The 15,443-nt window shown below is 36.4% G+C and overlaps 1 protein-coding gene across 4 annotated transcripts in view; it reads right to left on the bottom strand.

Moving 5' to 3' along the window:
* LOC106622153 (uncharacterized) overlaps window positions 1-15,443 on the bottom strand; it is a 737,325-nt gene that overhangs the window by 351,146 nt on the left and 370,736 nt on the right. For all 4 annotated transcript variants that reach the window (XM_070112913.1, XM_070112916.1, XM_070112915.1 and 1 more), the window contains exon 13: window positions 13,420-13,653. In XM_070112913.1, the coding sequence (XP_069969014.1) occupies window positions 13,420-13,653 (234 nt within the window). The remainder of the gene's footprint in view (window positions 1-13,419; window positions 13,654-15,443) is intronic.

Genomic DNA, 15,443 nt, shown 5'->3' with positions numbered 1-15,443 from the left:
TTGGTTATGAGAAGAACTTGAGACCCGCTATGTAATAAAGGACATGCTTTTATAATTATTCCATTGCGGCCTTTTATACTAAAAATTGCTGTTGTTAGAAAAACATACTCGTACGCACAATAATTTTTTAAACACTTATTTTCTTTGTCTTTAATGATTACGCCATTTGCTTTGGATAATTTTTCTTTGAACTCTCTATTATTTGTACATAAATGATGGTTTTCCCGACATCTCTGGTAATTTTCGCTATTACATTCTTTTATAAATATTATGCATTGTTTTAAGACATTTTGTTCATAATTTTATATAATATTTTCATTTCGGTATTCCATTTTTCTCGGGTAGAAAGGGTTTTAAATTTATACCAATTAACTATATTGTGTAAAATATTATATTATATCCTATAATGCTTTTAAAGACTGCATTTTGAAATGTCAGTGACGTTTTTGAAACTTGTGGCGCTTCTAATGCGTTTCATTTATGATTCAGAAACGAATGTAATGAATTCGAGTTGGTATTTTTTTTAGAATTTTTAAGGGAATTTTTGTGCCATAGCAGTCTAATTATTACTTGCTCAAACTATTCTATAAAAGTTGCCGGTATTCTTCTGAAAAAATAAGAATATAAGCTTGAGGCAATCTAAAATTGGCAGAATATTTTTTGGATTTTAAATTAAGTTTGCAAAATCTATTCCTTAAACATAGAATTCACAGGTAAGTTATTTATCCTCGTTTTCGCTAATAAATTCAAGAGCCTATTTCGCTAATATGCAGTCTTCAATATTTTTTCTAATTCTGTTAATAAAAGCAGTTCTATTTGCGAACTAAACTGAACTATAATTTGAAAGGCATTCCATTTTCGTGGGAGCACTATTATTAATTTTTTATTAGTTCGGTGTACGCTTTCAATTAAAGCGTGCTTACGTATGTATATCGTTCCATCAAAATCAGTTTTAAAATAATTGACTTTATATTCTGAACAGGGTACATTAAGTTTGCCACAAGGTTTGTAACACGAAGCGAACCTATAAAATATATATCCGTCTGTCTGTATATACGCGAACTAGTCACTCAATTTTTGAGATACTATGTGGAATTTTACATACGTTCTTTTTTCCCCAAGAAGCTGCTCTACAAACTGAACGATGAAACTCAAATCCCTGTATGGAAAAATTTTTTGTCGGGGTCTCTTCACGAAATTTGGCGTGGATTATTGTCCAAGGTAACGCTTCAATTTTCAAATATATTGTTCAGATCAGACCACTATAGCATATATTTGTCATACAAATCATCGATTAAAATCAAGTTCTTGTAAGGAAAAGTTGGACCTTTGAAGGATATTATAGAAGTTAAGTTTTTTTTTCATGTTTTACTTTCCTGATTGACTCCGTGAAAAATAATTCGAATAACGTAGGGAGCTTTATTCGAAATTAATTCTGAAGTATCCAATTTTTGCAAAATAGTTTAATTGAAAACAGGTATAGAATATTTTGTGGACAGGATGGATTGATTGTGTTTTAATATAATCAAAATTTTACTCATTTTATTCATTTTAAAACACTGAAATATATACAGATAATATAATGGATAATTGATCAAACATTTCACGATTCTTTTTTAACTTAGCACTTTTACCCAGTGAATGGGAGAAGATGAGACCGAGTACAATTCCTCTCGTTTTTAGAATTATCCGGGCGCCGGTACTTTGCAACAATATTAAGTAATACACTCGATTGCACTAACCGTTTAAAAGCGTTTACTGCAAGCACAAAAAATTAAAATGGATTTTTCGGCGGTATCCGCTTTGTTTATTAGAATCAAATATGTATATATTAGGTTGGCCGTTATTTCCCTTCCGCTTTTTTGTCTTTTGAATTTCGCGGCTATGTACAAAGCGCTACAGAGCTCGTATCTGGCAACACTATACATAATTTGAAAGGTCTTGACATAACCTACAAAACAACGCTATGCATGATTAGTTTGGATATTGCGTTCAACAGTTATAAACGTGTAAACATGGAGTTCACTAACGCCGAAATTCGCGCTATTTTAAAGTTTTCCTTCGTTAAAGGCAAATCCGTGAGATTAATGGTGTTTTGGGGGATGGTACTCTATCACTTCGAACCGCGGAGGAATGGTTTCGACGATTCAGAGCCGGTGAAAACGACACCATGGATAAGCCAGCCGGCGGAAGACCTGTGACGACAAATACCGATCAAATCATGGAATACATCGAGTTAGACCGGCATATGGCATCTCGTGACATCGCCCAGGAGATGGGAGTTAGTCACCAAACCATTTTGAACCATCTGCAGAAGGCTGGATACAAAAAAAAGTTTGATGTTTGGGTGCCGCATAATTTGACGCAAAAAAACCTTCTGGACCGAATCAACGCCTGCGATATGCTGCTGAAACGGAACGAACTCGTCCCATTCTTGAAGCTGATGGTGACTGGCGACGAAAAATGGATCACATACGACAATATCAAGCGAAAACGGTCGTGGTCGAAGGCCGGTGAATCGTCCCAAATAGTGGCCAAGCCGGGATTGACGGCCAGGAAGGTTTTGCTGTGTGTTTGGTGGGATTGGAAGGGAGTCATCCACTATGAGCTGCTCCCATATGGCCAGACGCTTAATTCTACCATCTACTGCGAACAACTGGACCGCTTGAAACAGGCGATCGACCAGAAGCGTCCAGAATTGGCCAACAGGAAGGGTGTAGTGTTCCACCAGGACAACGCCAGACCACACACTTCGTTGATGACTAGTCAGAGGCTACGGGAGCTCGGATGGGAGGTTTTATCGCATCCACCATATAGCCCGGACGTAGCGCCAAGTGATTACCACCTGTTCCTGTCCATGGCGAATGCCCTTGGTGGTGTGAAGTTGAACTCAAAAGAGGCTTGTGAAAAGTGGCTGTCCGAATTCTTCGCAAATAAGGAGGGGGGCTTCTACGAGGAAGGTATTATGAAGTTGCCGTCTAGATGGAAACAGATCATCGAACAAAACGGCGCATATTTTAACTAAATCCGATCACTGTAACACTTTTTATAAAGCATTGAATGAAGAGCAAAAAAGCGGAAGGGAAATAACGGCCAACCAATATGTATACACATCGCCAATAAAGTCTGCGTTCACCCGATCCATTTTTTTAAGTGAAGTAAAAACACAATGTAAATAGCTAATTCAGTTCAAATTTTCTGCATGTATTTTTTCTTTATATTCTTAAGTTCAAAATGCAAAAACAAAAATGTATATTCCTATTTCAATTTTTGTGATTACGGGATTTTAGTGTAAGAACAAGTAAACATAGGCACCATTACGTCTGTGTTCAGTTAGCTTGAAATGAAAATACCGTTACATCTCATGAATTTGTTCGTTCTTTTTGCGTAGATTCTATTGTGTTTTAATATAATTAGTCGTTTAAAGAGTTCGTGACGCGTTTTAATAATATTAAAAAAAAAAAAAAAATGGAAACCAAAAGAAAAAAAAATTAGTCTGTCGGAAAGAAAAATTATCATTAACTTGTGGAAAGATGGCGAAAGTTTCAGAAAAATTGGGCAAACTATTGGAAGAACGTATTCTTCTGTCCAGCGCGTCGTAAACAATTTAAAAAAAAAACCGGAACTTTAACGTCAAAACTGCGATCTGGCCGTCCGAAAATATTATCAGCCCGGGAAGAACAGGTATATACATGCTTGTTTTTGCATTTTGAACTTAAGAATAAAATTATATTGTGTTTTTACTTCACTTAAAAAATAGTGTCGGGTATAAATATATGTGTATAAAGGCTGAAGATTTCACTTAAGGTACTTGGGCAAGGGTTGCTGCGACCGGCGGACGTCAATACGGCTCGAAATGCGCATGAAAAAGAAAGGCCTCTGGTTCTGTGCTAGTCCCTTTTGAGTGTTGGGTTGTGTAGAGTTGTGGTGTGATCTGATGTGTATGTGTGGGTATTCTGAGTGGTGTGATGTCTGCAGGGGTGGTGTGTGTTTGTGCGTGTTAGTTAGATGTGGTGTGTTGGCGCTCAGTGGCGTGTATGGAGGGGAAGGCGTAACTCATCTAGCCATCCCGGCCCCCTAGGCGAATTCTAGCCTAGCAACCGCTGTAGTTGCTCCAGCGTGGCAACAATGCTGCTGAACCCAGTGGAGCGGCGGTATGTTGGGGTGATTTGACGCCCTCTCAACGCCTGGCTCAGGTATGGCCAGAATGGGTGCCCTGGAGTTAGGGCTGTGAAGTCGGAGGGATCTTGCGAGAGTGTTGTGAGTGGCCGTGAATATAGAACGGCTTCAATTCAGGTTAATAAGGTAGTGAATTCTTCATAATTGAATTTATAATTTCCAGCTACTTTTTCCAGCTGATTCCCATAAACCACCCATATGAGGAGCGCTTGGGGGAATAAACTGCCAATTAATGCCTTGGAGAGTATACTTCTGAACAATTTCAGGTGATACTGGTTTAATAAAATCCACAAACGGGTTTTCAGTGGCTCTTTGGGCACCAATGAAGGTTTTGCCGTTATAGCTCATTAGTTTTGACGGGAAGCAGCGTCGTCCGACGAAGCGAGCAAATGCCGCGGGAAAAGCCTCCTTAGTCGGATTCGTACATAGCTCGAGGTGCATTGCTTTTCTCGTAAAATAGACAAAGACAGCCACATAGCCTTTCATTATGGTGGGCGACCTTAGCATGGACGCCTTTATTTGAAAAGACCCAACAAAATCGACACCCGTGATTGTGAAAGGCAGAGCGAAGTTGCAGCATTCCGGTGGAAGTGCTGCCATAATCTGATTTCGCAACTTCTCCTTATGCAGAGTGCAGATCTTGCACATGAAAATGCATTTTTTTATTTGGGGCTTAAGTCGGGGAATATAGAACTCTTGGGGGCTATATGTTGCTTTAGAAGATGTTCTGCGTGGAACATAAGAAAGTGGATATAATTGAGGAGTGAAGTGGCAGGTCGAGATTTCTCTGGTATGATTAGAGGATGGTGTTCGTTAAACGTGAGGCTTGAATTGGCAAGCCGAGCATTCGCACGAAGCAGACTTTTCGTGTCTAGGATTGGGTTAAGAACTAAGAGAGAACTCCTTTTGTCAATGGGTTTTGATTCTCTTAGTAGTGTTATATCGCGGCTGAAGTAGCGCGTTTCAGTTGATGCGATTAGAGCAAGCTTTTCCTTCTGCAATTCTAGGTGGCTATAGGCGATTACTCTGAGGGCTCGGGATAACGATGAAAATCGCTCAAGGATGTCAGTATCCTCCACTGCTGTATGAAAGGAGTCGATTTTTCGACTTTCTGGGGCTATTATATTGCGCATGGGTGATTGTGGCCGAGAATCGAGAGATGCGGTTAACCACTGACACAGTATGCCTTCTTAGAGGCATTACAGAAGCCGTGTGTTTAGGCTTTGTGTTCGGGACCATCGTGGAATTTGTATCTGGGAAATGTCTTCCAGGTTGTTTGCGAACTATGACCATTTTTCTAAGCGAAGTTCGTCCCAGTCGTTTCCGTCTAGCCATAATTCTTGTATCAAGATTTTCGCTTGTATCATAATTGGCGAAAGCCATCCTGCGGGGTCAAAAAGTTTTGATATTGACTCTGTAGTGTATGAAAACAGGCCAGATATCGCATTCCATTGGATCCCCAGATTTTCTTTAGGTATGTCCTTTAATATATTAGGGTGGTTCGCTGTTATCTTTTTTAACGGAAACTCTGCGGGTTTGAGGGCGTGTGTCACCTGAGCTAGTGACTTGTATGCTTGTGAAAGACTGTGACTTCCAGACAGGATATCGTCTACATACGTTTGAGTTTTTAACACTTCGGCTGCCAAAGGAAATCTGATTTTGTGTTTTCTGCCAATTCGTGGAGTTTTCGAATGGCTAAATAAGGAGCACAGTTGACGCCAAAGGTAACTGTTTACTTTATAGTCGCGTAGTGGACTATTGGGAGATTTTCGGAAAATAATTCACTGAAAATCTTGGTCGTCTTTATGTACGAGTATTTGCCCATTGAATACATATTTGAATATACGCTAATTTAATATGAGGAGCATTAAATCTGGTTGGAATGTGGGTCCCGTAAGGGAATTTCCTGAGCAAGTGAAAATTGAGGCATTGAAAACCACTCTGACTTTTGTTGTTTTTTTATCTTGCTTTACTATTGCGTGACGAGGCAAGTAAAATGAGTAATATTTGCCATTTATGATTTTTTCGCATCGGCTTACGTCCTCCATGTGGTCTAAATGGGAGTATTCTTCTAACACGCCATCGTATTCTGGCCTAAGCTCACCTTTTTTAAGTAAGTTTTTTTCCATACTTAAAAACTGCTGTATTGCAGAGGTGCGAGAGTGACCTAAGGCGAGTGTGTTAGGAAATTGTTGTTTTAGTGGTAGTCGCACGACGTACCGACCATTATCTGATCTAGTAGTTGTGTTCTCTAATCCGCTTGGGGGCAAATTAAGGTAATGGGGCAGACTTTATTAGAGTTTTGCACTACTCTTCCACCCATTCCTGTAATTTCAAAGTTGGCTTGTTTTGTTGGCAGTTGTAGCCTATTTTGAGCCCTAGACGCTATGAATGATCGTTGTGATCCTTGGTCTATTAAGGCCCTAAGTTTAAACAGTTCTCCTCGGGATTTGCTGTTGCAACTAAAGCCGTGGCTCTTTTCATATTTGCGCTGTTGGGGGATGAGCTGGAAAATGTGCTATAATGCAGAATTGAATGATGTCCTTTATGACAATGAACGCAATTAAATTTGCTTTCGCACTCTTTAAGCGTATGCACATATGACAGGCAATTTGTACAAAGTCTTTTTGTTTTCACGAAATTCTTCCTATCGACAATATTTAATTTCTTGAATTTCATACATATATTAATGCTGCAAACGGAGGTTTTCTCCTAATATAATAATAATAATAATAACCCAATGATTACCCTCCTCCCGCCCAACCGACGCGAGGGACGCAATCCGCATACGTGCGGAATTAGCCGAGTCAGAAAAGCCAAGAGAATTTTTTAAGTGTTGAGATCTAAACCTGCTCAGCTAGAGAAACAAAAATTTCAACAGCTAAGATTTAAAATTACACTATAATAAATTGTTACATTTTCATTCATTAAGAGAAAACAATAAAGTGTTTTTAAATTTGGAAAGGGAGCCAGATAAGTCAAATGTGCTGAAATGAGAATTAAAATCATGACATATACGGCGGAATGGCTCGTTTAGTTCAAAATTTGATCTACAAGATTTTAACAGTGATGATCGAAACTGCATCAAAAAGCAAAGCGGGATATTAAATTTAATTTCAGACAGGAGAAAAGAACTGCAAACTGTTCCATTCAAGATTTTCACTAAGAATATTATGCCAAGCATTTCCCTACGACTAGAAAGTGTAGATAGATTAATAAGTTTTAAACGACTAGTGTATGGAGGTAGACTTACCCTAGAATCCCTTGTCAGAATGGATTTGGTAGTTTGGGCTCCATACAACAGAGCCATAATCTAATATAGGTCTAACCAAAGTTGTATAAAGTGTTTGAGTAATATACGGATCTCTAAATTCTTTAGACCAACGTTTAATAAAACTGAGGACAGCTTTTGTTTTCAAGACCATGATGTCCATATGAAGACAAAAATTAAGCTTAGGGTCCATATTAACTCCCAAATCAACATAGTTAAAAACTTGCTTCAGAATATGGTGTTTTATTACATAAGAAGATTGGTGCACAGATCTACGGGAAAAGCACATCGTCTTACATTTATTCAGATTCAATGGCAAATCATTTCTATCACACGATGCAAGCATATTGTTTAAGTCTGTTTGCAACAGATACCTTTCCTCAGTTGAAGTGTATGATTTAATAAGCTTTACGTCGTCAGCGTATAATAACATTTTTGAGAATTCAATTACTGAAGAGATATCGTTAATAAACAATAAGAACAGAATCGGGCCAAGATGACTACCTTGCGGAACACCTGAAGAAACATTAATTGTATCTGAAGGTGTATCCTCAAATATCACTCGTTGTGTTCTATTATAAAGATAGGAGATATCCATTGAAGGAATCTTGGCTGAAAGCCCAGCAGATTAAATTTATGTATGAGAATCGAGAGATTTACTTTATCGAAAGCTTTGCTGAAGTCTGTGTATATAACATCCGTATGCTTATGTTCCCTAAAACCCAATGATACATGGTTTACAAATTCAAGTAAGTTTGTTGTAGTCGAATTCCCTTTACGAAATTCATGCTAAGGTGAGGAAATTAACGGAGAAATCGCAAAGGTTATATGGTCAGTGATGATAGCTTCAAAAAGTTTAGGTATAACTGATAGTTTTGCGATACCTCCTTAGGTTTTAATGTTGGATCTAAATCCACTTTTATGCAAAGGAATTATAAATGACTGTTTCCATATTGAAGGAAATATACCGTGTTTACGAGAGGAATTAAATATCCTTGTCAAAAGCAAGTAAATATATTTGGCTCTATTTTTTAGGAAGCATGAGGGTATCATGTCTGGGCCGTAACTAAAAGATGATTTTAACTTAGTTAAATGATTTAAGCGTTAATTAAAGTATTCGAACACAGCACGTGCTGGTAGGAAAAAGTTTTGGAAGAATTATTACAGTAGTTTAACTTGAAAAATTCTGCAAACGTATTGGATATAATAACATTGTCAGTTGAAATGATAGATTTGTATTTCATCGCGAACTGAAATTGGGAAATTCTGCGTTTGGGGTTGACGAGATCATAAAACGATTTTGGATTACTTACAATATTCTTTTTTACATTATTTAAGTAATTATTATAACATTTTTTGTTTAGATCAAAATATTGCCGACGCAATAGAGAATATTTAGAATAGTCGACAAGTGAACCGGTTTTTTTTACTGTTTAAAGGCTCGAGTTTTTCTGTTTTTCAATTTATAAAACTCCTTCGAAAACCACGGACTTATACTTTTGCTTTTATTAACAATTACTATTGGAACATACTTTTCAAATAATTTCGTAATAAGGTTATTAAAATGAGAGACACTCAATTCAATGTCACCATTATAATTAATTAAATTAGCTTTTGCAAAGTTAAACCGAGTACAGAAGCACGAAGTTTGATGCTTATTATCCCACACATTCCTGACATTGCGAGATATTTCAAAAGCAAGATGATATGAGTCCTCTGGTAGAAAAAGAGGATTACTCTGAATAACGGAACACATTGAAGAGGTATCAACTCATACTACATCTAAGCATTTACTAAATTTATTCGGAATCAAATTAATTTGGTTCAGACCCAACTCGGACATTTTTTCGAAAAACTCAATAAAACATGACCGATTGCAAATCGGCACGGTATAGTCATCGAAAGGTTTCCACGAAGCACACGGTAAATTGAAATCACCTAATACAATTATTGAATCTGCATTATTTGCCATCGAGGTAGCACTATCTATTAAAGAAGCGTGCTGCATGTATACAGATAAGTCCGAATGAGGTGGTATATAAGATAGGGTTAAATAAATAAAGCAACTATTAACATAGACTCTACTACATTTAAATTCAAATGAGTAAGTTCCTGGAACAAGAACATCTTCAGATAGGATAGAGGAATGTGCTTAGCGAATTCTTACCAATCAGTTTTTTATATCGGTGGTAGCTTTTGGTAATTTAGCAATGTTTTTTTCAGTTTGACTTCTAAGTTTAGGCTTAAATTCTCGTACAAAAGCCCCAGGTGGCCAGAATGAACTATCTAACATCTTTTTGAATGTTTCAAGAGATACGTCTATTTTAAACGATGATATACTTTTATCATAATTGAAGTTAAATTTACGAATATTGATATCATTAAATTTTAAACATGACGTTGGCAAGTCTAGAAATAAATATAGACTTTTTAGGTGGAATAACTACCAAATTTTTAATAGATATTACTAAGTTATTAGGGGGAGCCTCTGGAATTGTGAGACAATTATTACTATTAGATAGAGCTTTTGGGGAACTGAGCTCTTTGGAAGTTGACGGCTTATCACCTTGAGGGCAAGGAGAAGAGGGATTTATTAGGTCATTGGGCAGAGACGTTCTTTTCTGTACGGAAGAACTAAGTGTTACTTCATCGGAAGGACGTTTACGCTTAGGAGCAGGTTTGGATTATTCATGGGAATTATTCAGGCACTTAAAAGATTTGAACAATTTTCGTATTGCCTAAATTTTTCAATGAGGGTTACAAGATCTCGACCGATTTCGTTAAAGCCATTGCGTCTCTCCCTATAAACTTTATATAGATCGATTTCAATAGATCTACAATTTAAACAGGACCAATACAATCCCTTATAGTCGAGAATAGAATCTAAGGTTCTACCTGTCAGTCCAACACATTTAATATGGGCAAGCCCATCACCAAGCCAGCATGAAACATAGCGATCTGACTCGCCTTTAATGTTACAATTGGGGAAGTTACAAGACATAATAAACAACAAGAATGAAGATCAAATAAAAGAGTAAGTAAAACAATATTTAATAGATTTAGAATAAATTAGTGTGTTAATAAAATATTAATAATTATAAATTCAATTAAGAACAAACGTAAAAATAATAGCAATTTTTTTTTTTTTATCAAAGTTCAAAACCAAGACAGTTTGAAAAAGCAATATAGCGAGCAGTTTTAGATGCACTGGAACAAATAAAAAGCTACACGCAACACAGCTATGAATAAAGAAGTAACTGAGATAAATAAAGGGAGAAAATAGAATAAAATAAAACAAAATGAAACAAAAAACTGACTCGGCACCAAAAATTCGAAAATTTAAACTTTTAAATAATGCACAAAACTTAAGAACATATAATACTTAGCTTGCAACTCAGAGTTAAATCACTAAAGATTGAATTAAATCACTAAAAAATCAATTACAGTTTAAGAATTTTGCAAAATTAATCACAATAGTTCACAGAAAAAAAATTACATCTTTACAGCTATGTAATATTATCTATAAGGTTGTCATATATCTCCCATCCGCTTTTTTGTCTTTTGAATTTCGCGGCTATGTACAAAGCGCTACAGAGCTCGTATCTGGCAACACTATACATAATTTGAAAGGTCTTGACATAACCTACAAAACAACGCTATGCATGATTAGTTTGGATATTGCGTTCAACAGTTATAGACGTGTAAACATGGAGTTCACTAACGCCGAAATTCGCGCTATTTTAAAGTTTTCCTTCGTTAAAGGCAAATCCGCTAGAGAAACGTTCCGAGAGATTAATGGTGTTTTAGGGGATGGCACTCTATCACTTCGAACCGCGGAGGAATGGTTTCGACAATCAAAGCCGGTGAAAACGACACTATGGATAAGCCAGCCGGCCGAAGACCTGTGACGACAAATACCGATCAAATCATGGAATACATCGAGTTAGACCAGCATATGGCATCTCGTGACATCGCCCAGGAGATGGGAGTTAGTCACCAAACCATTTGAACCATCTGTAGAAGGCTGGATACAAAAAAAAGTTTGATGTTTGGGTGCCGCATAATTTGACGCAAAAAAACCTTCTGGACCGAATCAACGCCTGCGATATGCTGCTGAAACGGAACGAACTCGACCCATTCTTGAAGCGGATGGTGACTGGCGACGAAAAATGGATCACATACGATAATATCAAGCGAAAACGGTCGTGGTCGAAGGCCGGTGAATCGTCCCAAATAGTGGCCAAGCCGGGATTGACGGCCAGGAAGGTTTTGCTGTGTGTTTGGTGGGATTGGAATGGAATCATCCACTATGAGCTGCTCCCATATGGCCAGACGCTTAATTCGACCCTCTACTGCGAACAACTGGACCGACCAGAAGCGAAGAATTGGCTAATAGGAAGGGTGTAGTGTTCCACCAGCACAACGCCAGACCACACACTTCGTTGATGACTCGTCAGAGGCTACGGGAGCTCGGATGGGAGGTTTTATCGCATCCACCATATAGCCCGGACGTAGCGCCAAGTGATTACCACCTGTTCCTGTCCATGGCGAATGCCCTTGGTGGTGTGAAGTTGAACTCAAAAGAGGCTTGTGAAAAGTGGCTGTCCGAATTCTTCGCAAATAAGGAGGGGGGCTTCTACGAGGAAGGTATTATGAAGTTGCCGTCTAGATGGAAACAGATCATCGAACAAAACGGCGCATATTTTAACTAAATCCGGAGATATATGACAACTTTATATGTATAGTATAGTATGTATTATATATGTTATTATATATGTATATTTATATATGTTAAATATAATATGTATATGTATGTATCATAATTTGCATTGGCCTTTATGTATGTATGTTTAAATTTTTCTTGAAAGTTTTCGCAAATTTTTATTTTTTTTTGCTTTTGATTTGATTTACAAATAATTGTTTGCGGTATTTCGGTTTTTACCGGAAAATAAACCGAAATATAGAAACAGTTTGATAACCGCTCTTTTTTGTTGTTGCCTTTATTAAGACAGGTCTATGTAGTAAATAAACCGCAAAAGCATAAATTTTAACATACATATAAAATAATATTTGGATATATACAGAATCTAAATGGAATCGATACGACTTAGATTTCTGCCAATTGGTTTTGGGGACAATGTTATATACTTGTACATATGTACTTGTGCGTGTGTTGTTCGTTCTGCGGCCCATGCCTTTGCTATTATATTTGGCTGCGCTGACTTTGGTGAGCTGGTGTGGTTGTTGTTGTAAGCTGGTAAGGTTTTTTTTATTTTAATTCCCGCCCGTTCTGTATTTTAATTCGCGCCCGTACGTAATTTCTGATTATTTCGCGACCATTGTTTTTTTTTTTTGATAGTTGTTGCTTTTCACTCTTTCTTTTATGTCTATTGTTTGTGTCACTCCACAATTCACTCACTTTCTCCGGTTTTTGTTTTTTTATGTGTATATATGTGTTAAGTCACTACACTGCACAGCACGTATATGTATATTGTGTACTCATATATGTATATATTTTTTTCGTTTGTGTGTATATCAACATTTAGCCACTTCACAGCACTTTTTGTTTTTTCTCACGTTGGTTATATATATATATTTTTATTTTCTTTTCGTTTTTATAGGTTTTTATTTTGTTCACTCCATAGTGCCGCTCACTATGGCTCGAAGGACCATATATAATACACTCGATTGTACTCAACATTTATTAGAATCAAAAAAAATATATATATATTAGGTCATTTATGGTTATTGTCCATAGAACTAGTGTTGCGTGTCACATCATGTCATACTATACGGCGCTGAAAGCGTGTTTATTCGCGGTAAAAAAATTCACTCTCTATGGTCTTGCTTTTACCAATTACATATTTTACCAAAATTGTTTTATTCCACAATCTACGTAAAAAAAATAATACAAATTTAAATTGTACCTGATAAAAGTGTAAAAAAATCTTTAACATAGGATGACTCACCAGGTTTTTCAGAGATTCTCTGCTCTCAGCCAGTGTCTTTAGAATATACTTTGTATTATGCTCTTCATCAGTATAACCGTTTTGGTTAATATTCAGAAATTCATTATATATAATTTTTCGAATATTGTTAATATGCTGTTTTGTGTCACACAAATTATCACCAGCTCTTAAACGCGTTAGTATATTGTTACATTTCGAAGAATCAAGCGTAGTTTTAGAGCAGCAGTCTATATGCTTTGAAAAGAAAGAAAACAAATTGTTTCTAGTTATATACAAGACATATTAGTTTAATAAATCAAATTAATTCTTTAAGTTAATTTAAGTTATTAAACGTATTTACCTGCGGAATATATATTAATTTATTGCAAGAGTACAAATTATGTAGTAGTTCATGTTTATAAGAATGCTCCCTGCCATATGTATAAACCGTAATATTTGCATTGCGACATGGAAGACTGAGTTTGCAATAGTGAATTCGCGTCTTAAAATTAACTAGTGATCTGGGTCATTCCAGTGGATCAGTAATTTATGAGAGACATGAATATGAAGAAAGAGAATATCTTGATCATAACTTTATATATGTCTCGACTAAGTTTTATAACCAACCGTTAGATGAACAGAACTATTATACTATGTGCAACATTTGGAAGGATCAAAGTCGGGAAAATACTTTTATATGTTGGCAAAATCTTATATTAAACAGATTAGAAAGGGCTAAGTTTGATTATAAAGGAACATTTTATACTTTTGCAATTAGACAGGAAAATATCTTCAGGTGTTGACAAAGCTTTGTATTAAAAACTTATGCATATGAATTAAACATTCGTTATTCGGCGAAACCATGAATGGAATACAATCAGATTTGGTATCATATTCACGTATATCTATTATCGGTCATAGACACAATTAGTTTCTTTACGATATTTTTTTTGGTACCCGAAATATTTATATTAAAATCAACCTACTGAAATGAGAAATACTTGCACATAAGCCTACTTACATACATGTGATATAAACACAACTCAATGGGCCTATATTTAATATAATGCGTATACTAGGAAAAGGGCAACCAGAAAGTCGGAAATCTGGGGAGAATATCCACAAAATTGTATGAAGATAACTCATACACCGACCGACATATTAGGTAAAAAGTCTGCTAGAATAACACAAATCATTAAACGATACTTGTAGCATATCCAGAATTAATTTCAATTTGCCGACCATTATAATCTAAAGTCAATCTGAATTTTGAAAATTCTTATGTTGAGTATAAGGGAGCTATGAAAAGCATTGGCCCGATTTTACTATTTTTTAGCACCAGGAAAATACGTTCTCTAAGATTCATTGTTATACCTCACAGATTGATCGCTTTTTCTGTAATAGGTCAGACATATGCACTGTGCCCCCATATTTGGTATCTAGGGTCTTGATAAGTTATTATCATATTTCAACAATTTTGCAAGTGAGATGCCATAGCTTGAGCGCACTATATATTTGTGCAAACTTTGATCCTGATTTGTGCTTGATTTGTATATTGGGTATACAATTATAAGTCTCAGATGTATTTATTTATTGAGTTATCGCACTTTTAGTAGTTTTCAACATAATCGTATGGACAGTAGGCGGGCCTATAATCCGATTTCAACCAATTTCCCACAGTCGGAGGAGGTTTTCTGCTGATCAATTATTGGTGTTTAGCGCTAGTGGTTTGGGACAAATGTAAATTACACCGGGTTGAGCACGCCCAAATTTTTTAAAAATTTAATGTCCCTCCCTAATGCAATTCGTTGTTCCAAATAATTAATTTTTGTTTTTTATTGGACAGTTTTCTTATGTCACTTTAGAGGTTTTCGCTTAATGGCGTTATGTGGGCGCGGCAATGCTCCGATTCCGCTCATCTGCAATACCAACCCGTCAACCGAATTTCAACTCGCCTCGCCATCCTGATCATATATACATAGGTATATACGAATACAAATATAACTCTATTTCTATCTGGATTAGTTTAAAGAGATATAAACAAC

Source organism: Bactrocera oleae, chromosome 2 (genome assembly GCF_042242935.1).
Source record: "Bactrocera oleae isolate idBacOlea1 chromosome 2, idBacOlea1, whole genome shotgun sequence".
Classification (NCBI taxonomy): domain Eukaryota; kingdom Metazoa; phylum Arthropoda; class Insecta; order Diptera; family Tephritidae; genus Bactrocera; species Bactrocera oleae.
This window is presented reverse-complemented; position numbering and strand designations above follow the sequence as displayed.